Source organism: Sinohyriopsis cumingii, chromosome 17, assembly GCF_028554795.1.
Source record: "Sinohyriopsis cumingii isolate HCF-2022 chromosome 17, ASM2855479v2, whole genome shotgun sequence".
Classification (NCBI taxonomy): Eukaryota; Metazoa; Mollusca; class Bivalvia; order Unionida; family Unionidae; genus Sinohyriopsis; species Sinohyriopsis cumingii.
The window spans coordinates 109744842-109763524 of NC_142977.1; the positions used below are offsets into that span (position 1 = coordinate 109744842).

Consider the following 18683-nt stretch of genomic DNA (forward strand, 5'->3'; position numbering starts at 1 on the left):
GCCCCTCTCTCTGTTGGCTTTGTGCCATTACTTGGAGGCACGAGAAAACTGAAACATATTGCTGGAGTATGCATGCCCCACAACAGTGCTTGAAGACTGAATAATACTCATAAATTTACATGATGAAAGTAACATTAATGGCTGAATAATTTGCATAACTTTATGTGGATGGACAAAGGTAACACTAAGGTTGAACAAAACTCATACCTTTACACAATAACAGTATAAGCTCAGGAACTATCGTACTGTGCATACATAAAAAAAAACGGTCAGAAGAGACTCTGGCAAGATAATGAAAAATCTCTTTGGTTTTAATTTTTTCAACTTACCTCTGTCTTCTTGCTGGCGGTTTGGACTTGAGTCACCCCGACGAAGCTGCCATACCACTGAGTTGGCAGGAGTTGGCGAATGACGACTTGGAGTTGATATTACACTTGGACTTAAACTGCTTTCACTAGTCACAACCCTTGGCGAAACTACAGCAACTGTTACAGTTGAGTGGACAGACTCAGCCACTGAAGCATGTACAGTACTTACTGGTACATTAAGAGTGTTATTTTCAAATGTTGTTACTGTATCACAACCATGTAATGGTATAGAGGCTATGCTTCCTGTCTCTGACACTGGTGAAGCTAAATCAACCTCACTGCCTTGATCACTACCAAAACTTGAATTCGGATCACCTTTTGGTTTTAATTTATGTGTCCACATTTGCAAATGTTGATGAATATGCTGTCGATTTTGTTGCTTTTCTTCATCACTAAGAACACGTCCTCTTGGATGAATTATAGGTGGAGAAGGTGTTGATGTCTCTCTGTCAAACACACTTCCATTTGAACCAGACCTTGGAGGGGTTTCTGGACAAGGTATAGCTGCCTCTTCTGGTACCCTATGTGAACCTAATGGGGCACTACTGACCCCTTCTTCTCCATGGAGAGGAATTGCTGGGCTGCCATCTGGTGTTGCATTACAATGTGACTGATCTAACTCGGCACTAAGTCCATGACTACTTTCATCATTAGAATGGGCAAAAGGTGCTTGCATAGGCATTGCTGAAGGACTTTTTGTTACTTCTTTGGGTTTCTGTATATGCGGACTGACTGATTGTTTTAATGGCCGTTTAGACACTGCAGACTCTATAGAGGGAAGAGTAGCTAGCTGAGACGAAATGGTGGGTGCACTTAGATTTGTGCTGGTGGCACTCACATTTGGCATCATACCCATGGTCCCAATCATAGAACCAGGAAGATCTGATGCATGAATATTGTTTGGATCTTGCAATGTCCTCCTACATTTTCTAAGTTTATCACCTGAGCCATCCAACTTTGAAGTCTTGGGAGTCCCATCTTGTCCCCTTTGTGGAAAATGAAACTCTTTCTCTGCAGAGCTTGGATTGCTGTCAGACTGCAGTAAACTCTCCCTAGATCCAGAAAATGCTTCCATACTATCAAAACTACCTCTATCACTATCATCGTGTACAATCTGTGGGGTAGAGCTTCCACTTCCAGATGATCCAACCACATGCCCTCCACTACCTGCTCCTGGCATATGAATTGGGCTGTAAGTTCTTGGGGGCAGGGGAGGAGGCTGGGGTCCAGCAAGAAGCATATCTAAGCTTTCTACAGATCTACAAGGACTTGTAGCTGCTGAAGATGGCTGGGACAAGTTTGGAGTTTTGTCCCCAAGTCTTGGTGGCAGTGGAGGTGCATCACCAGCTTTGTGTCTTGGGGGTATGGGAGGAGCTTTGTAGGTTCTGGGAGGGAGATCTGGGGGCCTTACCAATGGAGTAATCACTGTTGGATCCTCATGCTCATCGCTACTCCCATACTTCCTTTGCCTAATAATCTGAGAACTCTCCATCTCCTCTACATCCCCAATAGTCCTTTGATGGTGAGAAGATTCCATCACTTGATGAGAATCAGGAACATCAGTATCAATTTCTGCATCGGTGTTCTCATATCTATGAGTAGTGGGCAACTGCTGTTGGCTATCATGTTCACTGTTAACAGACTCCCTAGAACAGAGGTGCTCCAATGTTGCTCTTGACCGACCTGCTTCCAAAGAACTGGTTCTTTCCAGTGGGAAAGTGGGCCTTGCTACTTCCGTGGAGTCCAATCTTTCATTAGATATACTAGGTCTTGAACCTGAATGAACTCCTTCTGGCCAAATACCTAAATACTCAGAATTCATCCTTTCAACTGAGCCATTAAGACTAGCTAAACCTGCTGAATGCATTCTCTCGAATGTAATACATGATTTACTGGAATCTGATGAAACTGTTCTCTGCAATACATTTGATCTGACAGAGTCAGAAGAATTCAATCCTTTTAGTGAAACATTAGATCTTACAAAATCCTCAGAATTCATGGAACGTCGACGGTCCAATCCTGCAGGTCTAATGGACTCCGCTGAATTACTTCTTTCCACTGTAACATTTGACCCCACTGGGTGTACTGAACTAATTCTATCTGCATTAGAGGTATACGTAGCTCTGCAAGAATCTACTGAGTGAAATCTCTCTAACACTATATCCTTACCGTGTCCTACACATCTACCCAATTCTACTGAATTCGATCTCACATATCCTGAATCATTGACTCCTGATCTTGAGGAGTCCACCACTCTATTATACTGGCTAGGAGTGAACACAACACTTAAATCAGATTGATCTGGGTTGTGTGTCCTTTCAAATCCATTTTCCAGCATTGTTTCTGAACCACTAGAATTGTCACTAGAGGGCAGTGCAGAGTCATCGCTGCGTGAAGAATTGCCCTCAGTATGGTCCTTATAACCGCAAACTATGTTTGGAACGCTGGCTAAATTAGGCAAATAACTAGACAAGTCCCCAGCCTGGGATTCAATCACTAAATTGTCGGGGATTCTCCCGTGCTTACGAGGAATTATAGGAGGAGGTTGCTCCATTTCAGAGGCCCCCTCAATACCCTGATCTTCGTTTGCTATGGCTCCATTCAAGAATGACTCATCAATAGGTTCAGACAACTGGTGATGAAGACTTTCTGGTAAAGAGGAAAACTCAGGTAAGTCCCTGACATTGGGTGATTCTGGTAAGGATGCCTGTCTGATATTTTTCTTGGTCCTTTTAGTTGGTGTAGGTTTTGATGGTTCTGAAAAAGATCAGAGAATACAGTAAAACCTGACTTGAAAGACTACCCATGTCTGAAGACAACTTATCTTCAAAAAACCACTGTCTTGGAACCCATCCATGTATCATGAAACAACAGTGTTGGCAGACCATATGACATGAAATAACATTTTTGAAAATCACCTGTAAAAAAATGCACTTGAAAGACTACCTGTCATTAAAAAAAACACTTAGAAGACCACCTGTCATGAAAAACCATTATGATGGAAGACCACCAGTAACAAAAAATGACCCTGTTGCAATAGCACTGGTCATGAAAAATCACTGTTGAAGGACCATCTGTTATGAAATACCAGTGTTGGAGAATCGCTTGTTTTAAAAGACCACCATGCAGCAAGACCTCTTGACTTAAATAAGAGTCCCTCAAAGGGACTATTACTCTTCTAGGCAAAAAGAATTTCCAGGAATTCAAGATAAGACCTTTCTTCCTTTTAATTGCTGAATATTGAAACCATCTCTGATATTCTTCAATGACAACAAGATTTTCCAATTAACTGCTGTGGTACACATACTGGCTACTGTCACCTTGTTACATTTAGGACCAAGCAGACATCATTTCAGGTATTTTGGTAAAAACAACAAACCATGCCATAATGATCATCCATTCAGGGGAAGTAGCGACAGCAAGATTTTGATGAGTCATCAAGTCAGCCATATGGGATATATCACTGGCACTATTTTCGTTTAGGACTATTTGAAAAGATCCATATCATAATCATCATAAATTCAGGGGGAGTACTGAAAACGAGTTTTAAGACAGTCATGGCAGCCATACTGGACATATGATCTGCATCCTTTTCATATAGGTATGATGAGAAGACTATTAGTGAAAACTCATGTTGATACAGTGGAGATGACAATATTTTCAAGATATGACTTTTGATACAGAAGGAAAATTGGATGCCAGCATTGCAACATTTTAATTTAAGACCTACTGAACATCATATAAAGTCTTCTAGTGTATGGTAACTTGTTGTCCTTTATAGGAAGGTTTCTGTGTGGTTAATTTTTCAGTACCATAGTCAATATGACTTTCTGTTCAAGTAGATATGTGATAACAAAATTTGTGAGATGGATGCTATAGTGGACATACTGGATGTCAGATCATCACCAATTTTATTTAGGAACAGCTAGACATCATGATAAGTCTTTTAGTGAAAACCCCATGTTGATTTGACCATCAGGGGTAGTGGCAATTACAAGATTTAAAAATGGGCTGCTATGGTGGTCATTTTGGATGTCAGATCAGCACCATTCTTATTTGGAACCATTATAGGATAAATGTGCACGTAGTTTCAAGGCAACCCTCCACTAGTTTAGGAGGCGCAACAATAACTTGTTTGATCAGATGGATGGATGACAGACAACAGATAACAGACCATCCCGTACAATGGATGACAGACACATTCCATAAAAATCACATTTTGCATATTCTGATAAAAAAAAACTTTAAAATGACAATGTCTACCTTAAGCAACCACATTCTGTGTAATTACTAAGAAATTATATCATCATGAATCTTCACTCAATGCAATAAATTTTTATATTACACCGATCTATTAGGCTGCCTATGTAATACACTGAAAACCATCTTAGTGGACACTGCCATATAAAGAGTACCTACTCATCTACTCATAAAGAACAACATTTATGAACCGCTTTAGTTAAATTCTCACCTCGTCATAAAGGGTACTTGTTTATAAAAGACAACAGTGTATGGTAACTTGTTGTCCTTTATTGGAAGGTTTCTGTGTGGTTAATTTTTCAGTACCATATTCTTTGTGATATTCATACATGCCTTATAATGTGCACAGTGTCCCCCCCACCAAAAAAAGAAAAAAAAACAGTAAAAGTTTCCCTACTGAGAATACAAATCTCAACCACAGCATGCCTCTTAGGAGGGAAGTAGCAGCTGAAAAACCAATGCGAACATCAACATTTTTTGTGAACTTACCACTATGCCTATTTTGATGTCTCATTACTACTTAACTTAATGGTTTTAAAACTGTCTCAAAAGTGAAAGTTAAATTATGCATTATTCAGTGCAAATATATTGGGAGGGACTATGCACTTCCAAAGTGGACAGTGCCTAACTGCAAAAGGGAGCTAACTCTTCTAGCAAATACATACATGTGAGAGAATCATTTTAATTCTCAATTTTTCATGCAACCAGTACAGATATTACATAGGATATGGAATTTGCTGCTGTGAATGTTTCTAACTTATGTTCTCCCAGGGCATCCCATTAAAAATAAATATGGTCAGAAAAAATATGTTTCCTATTGCACTGGTTTTAAAATAAGGGTCATTTAAAAACAACACATTATTTGTATTTATTATGATTTTTGGTGAATATTTTAAAAACATTAGTTTTTTGGTGGGGGAATGCTAGGGTCGGCAATCAGAAACTGGGATGGTCAGCTGACCAGAAACATATTTTTTTGTTTGACCTAAAACCTTCAGCATATACGAGACTAATAAACAAACAAGGTTTCGGCAGAATATGTTGTCTTTTGCCTGCACACTATACTATGATGGACCCCTACTGTATAACTGGAAAATCTATAACACACCATGCTATGCTGACTGGAAAATCAAAAAACACAAAACTTTCACACATAATCTTAATACCCATACAGCAGGCATTACTGACCCTACATCTAGTCATTTGCAAACACAGGTAATACATACCTGGCAACCACTAATGAGCTGTAAAAAGTGTAACCAAAGTGGGAAAATGCATAATCTGTGCATCAAAAGTGTAATCAATATATTATATGCCATACTTACAATAAACTATATGAAAAATATATATTTAGTTTTGCTAATCACCTGGATCTGCAGCTGGTTAAAATTCTTGACACAAATCCCTATGAATTAGTACCAGAGTAATAAAACATATTAACAAATTACATAGACAACATATCCTTGAACTAGTCTACAAGTCAAACTTTCAACAAGTGACATATAAAGTCAACTCCACAAATTCAGAAACAAGCAAGACGATGTGCTTGACCTGAGTGCAGTATTGTATCACTCTCATATTCTTCATCTTGAATTTGCCAAGCACCACTGATATGTCATTTTCCTTGGTGGGGGGTGGGGAATGCTAGGGTCAGAAACTGTGATGGTCACTGATTTGTCATTTTCCTTGGTGGGGGGAATGCTAGGGTCAGAAACTGGGATGGTCACTGATTTGTCATTTTCCTTGGTGGGGGGAATGCTAGGGTCAGAAACTGGGATGGTCACCGATTTGTCATTTTCCTTGGTGGGGGGAATGCTAGGGTCAGAAACTGGGATGGTCACTGATTTGTCATTTTCCTTGGTGGGGGGAATGCTAGGGTCAGAAACTGGGATGGTCACTGATTTGTCATTTTCCTTGGTGGAGGGAATGCTAGGGTCAGAAACTGGGATGGTCACTGATTTGTCATTTTCCTTGGTGGGGGGAATGCTAGAGTCAGAAACTGGGATGGTCACTGATTTGTCATTTTACTCGACATATTTTAAAGTTTAAAATTATTCCTCTCCTTTAACATTTTTTCAGTCATATAACATCCTTGTCTCATATCAAGAAAGCCTGTTTTGTCTAACATCTGGCACCATTTTTTAAAATACAGACTGGTTCACTAACCAGTTCTCTTCATAATATAATGAATCTGTGAGAAAAGGTGTCAAATTGAATAAACATGCATGTTTTCTTGGAAATGTGCCAATTACAGCTGCTATAAATAGAAAATAAGGAAAGTACACACTGTAATCTTTTTATGCAGCAGTCTCCTATTTTGAGAAACGTTGCAAATTTTTATGATGTGTGGGATTAAAGGAATGGTAATAAAAACAAAAAGCAACTTTTATTTAATTATTAGTATTTCCTTTTGTATGTATCAAAAAAGAATAATCTATATACTGGAAAGCATAAGATGTAATTAGTTGCAAAAAAGTGTTCTGATTTCGTCAAAAAAGCCTAGTGGTTGGCAGGTATATTATCAATACGTTTGCACACAAATCTTTTCCAATAAATTATCAGATAATAATGCATTATCATGACAGATTCATGTTATACTTATGGACTGTGCCGTATAGTTTATTAGTTAGAATTCCCCACTCAGCACATTCAAAATCATTAAAAAATTTTAGAAATACACAATCTATGCATGAATTTAGTCCCATTTTATGATAAACTGAAACTTTTACCCCAAAAAATGTTAGCATGCAGTCTGCAAAATTATATATCTCCAAGGGATATAACTCCTATTCTCCTTTGTGAATAAAAACAATTATGAAGATTGGTCTATTTGAAACTGTCACACTATTCTAATGTAAATTTTCAATAAAAACATAGTTTTGTGATACAATTTATGTCTCCATTACTTACTTAAAGGAGCTTTTCGAACCTCCACAGAAAATTTTAGAGATCCACTGATACTGTCTGATGGATTCCTACACCCCAGATCCAATGTAAATGTAACAGGACTGAAATAGTTGAAAGTTTCAAGTTAAAGTTACAGTCAAACATGTCTTAACATACCAAAATCTTGGCAGTGACAAACACTGCCTTCTAAGCCTGATTTCTTAAGCTTTAGATTATATTGTTATTATTTGCAAGTTAACAGTGATCAATAGGTGAGATAAAACAGCATACCATTCAATAACAAAAATGAAAATGAAAAAAACCTTAAAATTTTGAACATGATTTTTAAAAAAATCATTCCTGGTTAAGCCATGTCATAGCTCTTTTAGATGGACAATCACATGTAAGCTGCATATTAATTAATGCCCCATCCAACCTGTAGTTGTCTTATGAAATGAATACATTGAATTTATTTACTTTTGTCAAACAAATATTGTAAAATAAATTAAATAAAAAGTATTGGTTTATTAGATTATGATATATGTGTAACAATTATCTTGACATGGACTTGTTATTTTTATTTTTTAAAATTTAAAGTATCAGAGAAACAGCCTTGGTTTAACAAATTATGAAATATGCATAACATTTACCTTTACAATCCCATTCTAAAAACAAAATTAATAAATCACTTCTTGTACATGTAAATTAAATTAGTCTTAGACACCTGTCACTGAAAGCTGTTTTTTTTTCTGATATTCAAGCAAGAGAAAAAGTGGGATAGTTAGCCTCAGACCCCAAATCCAAAGCATGAACTGTTCAACTTCTGGAAAACAAAATTGGTTATGGATGAATGGACAGACAGATGGATGGAATGGATTGATACAGGGCTCTGCCAACTTGATACAGCAACTGAAAAGGTAACTCTATATGGCATTATACAAGAAAAAAAATGTCACACAAAGGCCTATTGGCAGAGGGTCTAACAATTTTGAAGATCGTATACAAACCAATCCATGAATAGAGAATATTCATCCAGCAGACCATGCCTGGTTATCTTGTGGAAACAAATTTGGTGCCAGCCTGCCAGACAGACAGACAGACAGCTAGAAGTAATTACTGTAGGACAATAATTCATTCAGCAAGGCCTTAATTAAGGGAGATATTCTGCAGAGAAAACTGCGAGTCTGACAATCAGGAAAGATAACTCTGCCAAAAGATGATATTGTATCCTGTACATACAACTCAGCAGCACTGAGAATCAAAATTAGACGAGGTATCATCTATATCAAGCTGGCAACATAATTTTGATTGATGGCTATTGTACATAAACAAGAGTTGGTGGATCGAACAATAAAGGGCAATAACTTTGATCATGGAGCGGTATGCTGAAAACCACTTAAGCTACTGGAGTGGTCTGCCTTAGACCTCATCAATATCAAGCTGTGTACCTAATCTGTTTAAAATCCAATACAAATTTAATACTTACTGTGCAGAAATGAAATGAATGGGTCCAACAACCAGAGACTACAAATCCGCTAAGATGCTGATAATCAAACTCAGCTCATCAGTATCAAGCAGTCTACCAAATTTGGTTGAAATCAACTCCTAAATAAAAGCATTTGGTACAGAAATGAAATTGGGTTGGTCTGAAAATCTCTGGTTGTAACTCCACTAAATGATAATGTAGATCACTGACACTCAAAGTTTTGATTGTAATAAATTGATCACATCTTGGTTAATAATTTAATTAAGATGACAAAACCCACCCTTCACTGCCATTTCCACTTTTGTCAAGGATCCTCTGTACAGCAACAGATGCTTTTCCTAGAAACCGACTCAGTGTTGGTCGACTCTTTGCAAATTTGTCCTTCAAATCAAACTCCACAACATCTGTTGGTAGCACATCCATGGTCAGGGACTGTAAAATGAATCCAATAATATGTGAATGAAACTGAACAAAATATTGATTTTTATTAGAAGGCTTGGTCAAAACTGGATGTGCATTCCATAACATTTTTATAAGTGTCTAAGAAACTTACCTGAAAAGAGTCCACAATATCTCTGTATAAAAATGTAAGGTTTATTCTACTTTGTGGACACATAAAACCTTCATAAAGGATAACCTTGCTACTATGATCATGTGGACACATGTACTGATTTTTTGTGTCAGGGGAAGCAACTCCATAAGTCAAATCAAGGAAAATATAGTGTCCATATGACTTCATTGGCTTTTATAATAGCTTTCCTTGAGAACACTGTCTGCCATCTTTTGGGTTATAGTCCCATAACAAAATTTAAAGAAATTTATGCAGCTTGAAAAAAACGTGCAAAATTTTCATAAAAACAATCAATAATGATGAAATAGTAGCTTGACCTAAAGATGGCTGGCACCTATTTCCAGGAAAGATAAATCTGACTGGAATTGAATCCTATCTATTGAGAACTTGATTAGCTTTTAAACCACATGTACATAAGGGGGCCCCGAGTGGCCGAGTGGTCTAAAGCACTCTCTGTCACGGATCACTGCCATCTCACCTCTGTCTGTGTGGGTTCGAGTCTCAGGCTTGGACAATGTGGATATGTGAGAAAGCTTGCCGGTAGGTTCTCGTGGGTCGGTGGTTCCTTCCGGGTTTTTCTCAGGTTCTTCCTCCACAATTAATACTGGCCACCATGTATAGCCCATCTTGTGCTGAAAAATGGCGTTAAACCTTATAACAACAACAACAGCAACAACATATGCATAACAATTCATGTGCATACTTTACCTCCCTGCCAAAGGAAATGATATACAATACCCATTATACTTAAGGAAGCTGATGAACATAAATTTGTCATGTAAACACAATATCATCCCAGTAAAAGAAAATTTAAAAACTGCTGGATGAAGAAAACGCTATAGCTTATGTGGTTAAATCAATTTATACCCTACTGAAACTGAGAAGCTCATGGGTTACTGTGTAAACACATTGTCCAGTTTATCAACACATCTGTCCTTCAATTTCTTGCCTCCTAAACCATGTATTTTAGATAACTTTATCAACACATTATCAATAATTAATCAACACATTATCAATAATCAATCAACATATTATCAATAACTAATAAACACATTACCAATAATCAATCAACACATTATATCAATAATAACACATTATCAATAATTAATCAACACATTATCAATAATTAATCCATACATTATCAATAATTAATCAACACATTATCAATAACTAATCAACACATTATCAACAACTAATCAACACATTACCAATAACTAATCAATACATTATCAATAACTAATCAACACATTAACAACTAATCAACACATTATCAATAACTAATCAACACATTATCAATAACTAATCAACATATTATCTAAAACTAATCAACACATTATCAATAACTGTCAAAACGAGCTTCTGTATATGTTTAGCATGCCTTTCTTATATTAAAAAAATACATCATTTCAATAAACCAATAAGAAATTCCAAGGGATTATGGCTCAACTCTACCTGATACAGACATATATATTCGCATTCAAATGACCATGGCCTTACCTTAAAGAAAGAGGGAATATAGGAGTGCATGAACATCAAGGGGCAGTGCTTACTGATTCTACTGATATTTAACCAAAAAATTTAACCATGAATTTCAATATGGCTTTGATTTTGTCTGGTTGATAGAGCAATAGTTTAGGGTGCATGTACATGTATATGATGGGCAAAGTTTCCTTATTCTGCCACCCAAGTATAATAATCACTCCCAACATTTGGGATTTATGTCAACATGGAAAATCTTTAACTCAAGACTTAGCCAAGATAGTCAATGACAATGACCTGCCTTGGGGTCATAGCAAGGATAGAGAAGAATGGCTATGAAAGTGTACAAATCCTTAATGCTACTGTCCATGTGTGGCAGCTATCAGTCCCAAGATTTCCAACTTATGACCATACTAAATGGAAAGTTAAAAAATGACGTATCAGTTTATCCTCACATTGCTGGAGAGTCACAGGGAGGCATGGTTATGACAGGGAAGAGCTGCTTTATTCTACAATCCACCAAGTAAAACATACATCGCAACCAGGATTTGAGACCATACAGAAAAACTTCAACCAAAAACTTAACCAGGATTTTATCTCTCTGTATGTGTGTGCACATGCACATTAAAGACCAATGCTTACTGATTACATGGTCCATGAATGAATACAATTCTTCAGTGGACTAGGGGCGCATGACCATACAAGAATACTTGAAACAAAATCTTAACCAATGAGTGTCCCCTAATCCTTGACTTGCTAAAGCAGATGAAACAGTGATGTTTGTAATAATAGTACAAAATTATAATTTATCTAACAGTTACTATGACTTGTATCAACAATAAACCAGTGAAAATAAATATATACTGGCTTGAATTGTAAGAAGAGTACTGTGAACTGTGTATTATATGCTCATGATCTATTTAATAGTTTCTATGTATTCACTAGTAAGGTACGTCTGACACTTACTGATCGATAAGTTTCAATAAACTCAATAACCTTGACAAATGTGGTCAAGGTATGCAGTCCTGAAATAAACTTACTTAGTCAAGTATACATTCATGAAATAAGTTTACTTTGCAGAAATTTTTATAAAAATATTAAGCTTGTCATGACCTTGAACACTGACCTCTTGACCCCAAAATATGACTGGTTTCTTCTTACCCTAAGTGCAAGCCTGCAGCAAAGTTTGGCCATGGAACTTGTTCTAAAACAAAACTGACTGTGCAAAACCTACTGATCTTGGAGTCACACTGACCCTGACCTTTAATAAATTTGTCAAGACCCGAAAATGAAAAGGTTTCTTCCTTAACTTAAGTACAAACCATCCACAAACTTAAGTACAGGCACATGGTCCAGAAGTAAAGTTACATTGAAAAAAACATTTTTCTTCTTTCAGTCACAGTGACTTTGACCATTGACATTTTAACCCCAAAATGAATAGGCTTCTTTCTTGCCTAAAGTATAAGCTACCTACAAACTTTAGAAGGTACATCGCTTGTGAGATGAAATTTTTAGCAGAATCCATTTTCCATTGTTCAGTCACAGTGACCATGACCTTTGAGCTTTTGGTTCAAAATCAATAGACTAATTCACACGCAAGCCATACACAAAGTTCAGTTCAGGTCTGTACAATAGACTAATCCACACACAAGCCATACACAAAGTTCAGTCCAGGTCTGTGATGTAGAACTATAGTTACTGTGTGTAAACCACTTTTCTTCTTTCTGTCATGGTGGCCATGATTTCTATCTTTATACTCAAAAATCAACAGGTATCTTGTTTATCTCAAATGCAAGTTATTTACAAGTAATGAGTGTAATAACTGGTGTTGTTCAAGAGTGGAAGTTTCCACACTGATGAATTCAGGCATGAACTCTCAAATGCAAGTTATTTACAAATGCTAATTGTAAGAATCGATGTTGCACAAAAGCGGAGGCTTCCACACTGATTAATTCAGGCAAGAATTCTCAAACGCATGTTATTTACAAATACTGACTATACGAACATCGAACATCGCTGTTGCTCAAAAGTGAAAGCTTCCATGCTGATTAATTCAGGCATGAACTCTCAAATGCATATTATTTATCAGCAATGATTGTGAAAATTGGTGTTGTTCAAAAGTGGAAGTCTTGACAATGATTAATTGAGGCGTGAATTCTAAAATGCAACTATTTACAAGTACTGATTGTCAAAACTGGTGTTATTCAAAGGTGGAAGTTTCCACATTAATTCAGGCATGTAACAATTACACAGACCTTTGGTGTAAACTGACTAAACTGAAATGTAAATACTTCATTATTCATCAGGACACACACCTACTAACATGTATTTCAATGCAACCATTTTGGACTCAAGTCAATTAAACAACAAACAGATTAAAATATTAATATTCGTTAAACAGTAAACAATGGATGTACATTACTGAACTGTCATGTCATAGACAATGGATGTACATTACTGGACTGTCATGTTATAGACATTGGATGTACATTACTGGACTGTCATGTTATAGACACTAGATGTACATTACTGGACTGTCATGTTATAGACACTGGATGAACATTACTGGACTGTCATGTTATAGACATTGGATGTACATTACTGGACTGTCATGTTATAGACATTGGATGTACATTACTGGACTGTCATGTTATAGACACTGGAGTTACATTACTGGACTGTCATGTTATAGACATTGGATGTACATTACTGGACTGTCATGTTATAGACACTGGATGTACACTACTGGACTGTCATGTTATAGACACTGAATGTACATTACTGGACTGTCATGTTATAGACACTGGATGTAAATTACTGAACTGTCATGTCATAGACAATGGATGTACATTACTGGACTGTCATGTTATAGACATTGGATGTACATTACTGGACTGTCATGTCATAGACATTGGATGTACATTACTGGACTGTCATGTTATAGACATTGGATGTACATTACTGGACTGTCATATTATAGACATTGGAGTTACATTACTGGACTGTCATGTTATAGACATTGGATGTACATTCCTGGACTGTCATGTTATAGACATTGGATGTACATTACTGAACTGTCATGTCATAGACAACGGATGAACATTACTGAACTGTCATGTCATAGACAAAGGATGTACATTACTAAACTGTCATGTCATAGACAACGGATGTACATTACTGAACTGTCATGTCATAGACAATGGATGTACATTACTGAACTGTCATGTCATAGACAATGGTTGTACATTACTGAACAGTCATGTCATAGACAATGGATGTACATTACTGAACTGTCATGTCATAAACAATGGTTGTACATTACTGAACAGTCATGTCATAGACAATGGATGTACATTACTGAACTGTTATGTCAAAGAAAATGGATGTACATTACTGAACTGTCATGTCATAAACAATGGTTGTACATTACTGAACTGTCATGTCACAGACAATGGTTGTACATTACTGAACTGTCATGTCATAGACAACGGATGTACATTACTGAACTGTCATGTCATAGACAATGGATGTACATTACTGAACTGTCATGACATAGACAATGGATGTACATTACTGAACTGTCATGTCATAGATAATGATTGTACATTACTGAACTGTCATGTCATAGACAATGGATGTACATTACTGAACTGTCATGTCATAGACAACGGATGTACATTACTGAACTGTCACGTCATAAACAATGGTTGTACATTACTGAACTGTCATGTCATAGACAACGAATGTACATTACTGAACTGTCAAGTTATAGACAGTGGATGTACATCACTGAACTGTCATGTCACAGACAATGGTTGTTGTGGGGTTTAATGCCATTTTTCAGCACACGATAGGCTATGCATGGCGGCCAGTAATAATGGTGGAGGAAGAACCCGGGAAGAACCACCGATCCACGAGAAGCTATTGGCAAGCTTTCTCACACACCCACATTGGCTGAATCTGAGACTCGAACCCAGACAGACAGAGGTGAGATGGCAGTGATCCGTAATGGAGAGCGCTTTAGTCCACTCGGCCACTTGGGGCCCCTCAAAGACAATGAATGTACATAACTGAACTGTCATGTCATAGACAATGGATGTACATTACTGAACTGTTGTGAATGGCGAGAATAAATTCATGACTTCATGAACACCCATGAACTGTTCATGAATGTGCATGACTGTTCGTCAAATGTTCATGATCAGTTCCTCATTTCAGTTCATGAACAAATGTTCATGAAAGTTCCACAACTAAGTTCATGAACACACTGATGAACTTAAATGAACTATTATAATATCTTTAAAGTTCCTGAAATGTCATGAACTTGGCTTATGAACAATGCAAGTACTTTGATGCACCACCAAGATATTTCATAAAAATGTATATTAAATATCTATATCATTATACTCATAAAATGTTCATGAAAATTCATTATACAAACTTCTCACAATATTTGTGAAATATAAATAATGCCGAATAATTTAAAAAAAAAATATGATATGATATGGTATAAATGTTCATAGAGATCTTTTATTCAATACTTGTGTACATAACCTGATTAGTTCTGCATTAATATGGGAAAATATTTTCTGGCCAGCATTATCATAATGTATTTGCTATAAAAGCTTTCAATGACTTTGTTCTAATGTTTTCATCATTTACTATCATAAACTACGTATTCTTTTCACTTAGAAAATTCACAGGTTGCCAATCTGCCATAAAATAAATGCAATATGTAAACAACAATTATCCTGATTGGATGACTGAAAGAATACATGATTGGATTGGTTAATATACAAGCAAAATTTCAGCAGCTGAGCCTCCTTTTCCATCCACAAATGAAAGAGCACATAAACGGTTCTGCAACAAGTAAAAACCTTGAACAAAAAATATTGACTCCCATAGAATGGACAAATAAGAATATTTTCAATATCAGTTCTTTTAAGTAAGTAGAAGTGCAGAGAAGCGATTATGAAGAATATGAAGGAAATGAGTTGGTGAGAGCAAAATTAGGCGTTAAAAACGTATCCAGCCAGGATCATCAAAATTATGGTGAGTATCTTTTCTTGGTCATTCGTGATTATTTCATGGAAGTTATATGGATATTTTATTGGTTTTTATATGTCATCATATTAGTTTTAACCAAACTAATGAAACATGATTTTTTTCAGACCCAATTTAAACCTGCTCTTTGAATTTTTGAAAATCACAAAACATTATCATACCCCCCCCGTCCTATAATGTAAGACATAGCACATGTTTTTGTTTTAGTGCTATGTCTTACTACCCAAATAACGACCTTGTACAGTGTGTTCTGACGTCTGTTAACATCGGAATGAGTAGTCAAAGTTTCAGGAATATCTCACACACTCTGCAGCCAATATCGACACTCTTTCACTAATTTATGTGTAATTGATATACTTACTGTGCTGTCTTTATCCTGGCAGAAAGAAAATATGACACTAGCAAATGGATGCATTTTCATGTTCTGTTGACATACATTTGAATTTGTTGCAATGTGATGGTAGTCGAGGTATGCCAGAGTATGTTTAAGTAGGTTCATGTGGGAGATATGTTTCTTGAATGAAATGAAATGTTGCTTACAGTTCCAATAGGCATAATATATTTTTATTCATTTTGTTAATGAATAATATTTCAACTTAGTCTGATTTTGGCATTTATGAAATGTAGGACAACGAAACTTGAAAACAGGTCCATTTCTTTTGTGAGAATTTGAATTTATTAGAGAAAAGACACGAGGGTAAGTAAAGTCTGAAAAAAAAAATTTTTTTAACTTTACTTCGTAGAAAAGCATCGTTATTGGTTGCCAGCTGTGTGATATTCCTGAAAATTTGACTATCATTACACTGTTAGTCAACATCAAAACATGCTTGACTGCGCCACCAGGACTGAAAAGAAAGTAAGACCCATCCCCCCCCCCCGAACAAATATACTGGGTGATGTGTCTTACAATGTAGGACTAACACACACCCTTTTTGATCTCAATACAAGATGCATTACTGCATCTATGATAGGAATTTGGATGCTTGATATCATTTTCTGTTTCATGAAATCACTATTTCTGATGAAACTTGGTAAATGAAAAAAAACCACTAAACTAAATGTGTCAAACTGTACACAATACAGAAGCAAATAACAAAGTGATGAAACTGAAAGCATTGATACACAACACGTGGAGTCGGAGTGGATGCATTAGTGACATTAGGGCCTATTCCACACAAGTCTGATGGTTTATCAATAGAAAAAGGTGAATATTTTTGAAAGCACAAAATAACCATACCTGTACTAAAAATATATACAGACATGGTTATTTAGTGAAACGATGTCAAAAAATTGGTTGTAATATGTTATTGATTAAAACATCCGGTTCCTGTGACTATACCTATGGCTAGTCTGAGTTTCAATTAAAATACAAATACTGACAAAATTCTCCAAATAATATAAATGCTGAGTAAGTTGTGTATTAATTGTTGTTGTTGTTGCTGTAGGGTTTAACGTCAATTTCAGCACATGATAGACTATACATGGCGGCCAGCATTAATCGTGGAGGAAGAACCCAGGAAAACCATGGTAAGAAACACCGACCCACGAGAAGCTATTGGCAAGCTTTCTCACATACCCACATTAGCTGAATCCGAGGCTTGAGCCCATGCAGACAGAGGTGAGATGGCCAGTGATCCATAATGGAGAGCACTTTAGACCACTCAGGGCTCTGTGTATTAATTGTAAGAGATTAAATAATTCTGAGTTGGATTATAATTGTTCCAGTAAATAAAGTAGGATACAATAATAATGTGCTAAAAGCGGAAAACAATGTTGATCAGAGGTTATCTGTAATTGCCTAAATTTATCTTTCTTTCAGATCAGACAGCAGAAAAGTAAAATTATTAGAGGATGATGTTTACAGGTTAAAGAAGAAAATTTGAAAACTGGAGGATCCTATGGCCAAGATGGAAGAGACATTAAATAGTGACTGCTCCAGCAATGTTAAAGATCCAAACAGTAATCAGATGGAACAGCTCAAGTTGCTGATGGAGATATTCAGTGGTGACAATGGGCAGGATTTTATTAAATTATAGGCCTTGAACGTCTTCACAAAAGAGTTATCTGACAGGTCAATCTCTTGGAAAAAGATCGGTCAAGTCAGGAGAAACCCCAATGACAGCTCCTTGACAATGAAAGTTAAAAATGCTTCAAGTTAAATATGCTTCAACTGCTGACTGAACACAATTGCTCCAATATCTCTTGATTCGTTTTCACAGACAAATTACAGAACATACAAAAATTGTTGCTAAGAGTTAAAAAAAGAACATCACTTGCAAATTTACATGTTCTTTTTGCATATTATAAATTTATCTCAAATTAAATAACCTTTTTAAGATAATATGTTGCATTTTATACTGTTTAAAATCCCCACATCTAATGTTAATTTGTGAGTCAGGATGAAATGTTACTATTGGTATTTGTGAGTTTGTCCAACAATCAATTATTTTTTTAATCGGAACTGTTCATGAAGTCATGAATCATTTATGAGAAACTTTATTCATCATAGTTCATGAACATGTTCATGCGCCTGAATGATGATGACCCAAGATTTTAACTTTTATGACCT

At 36.2% G+C, this 18683-nt stretch overlaps 1 protein-coding gene across 3 annotated transcripts in view; it reads right to left on the bottom strand.

Annotated features, from left to right (window-relative positions):
• Nucleotides 1-18683, bottom strand: part of LOC149779657 (E3 ubiquitin-protein ligase HECW2-like) — a 207852-nt gene that overhangs the window by 57411 nt on the left and 131758 nt on the right. For all 3 annotated transcript variants that reach the window (XM_089940469.1, XM_089940468.1, XM_089940470.1), the window contains 3 exons: nucleotides 9281-9432; nucleotides 7539-7636; nucleotides 330-3125 (listed from right to left, as the gene is read on the bottom strand). In XM_089940469.1, coding sequence (XP_089796595.1) covers nucleotides 330-3125; nucleotides 7539-7636; nucleotides 9281-9432 — 3046 coding nt within the window. The remainder of the gene's footprint in view (nucleotides 1-329; nucleotides 3126-7538; nucleotides 7637-9280; nucleotides 9433-18683) is intronic.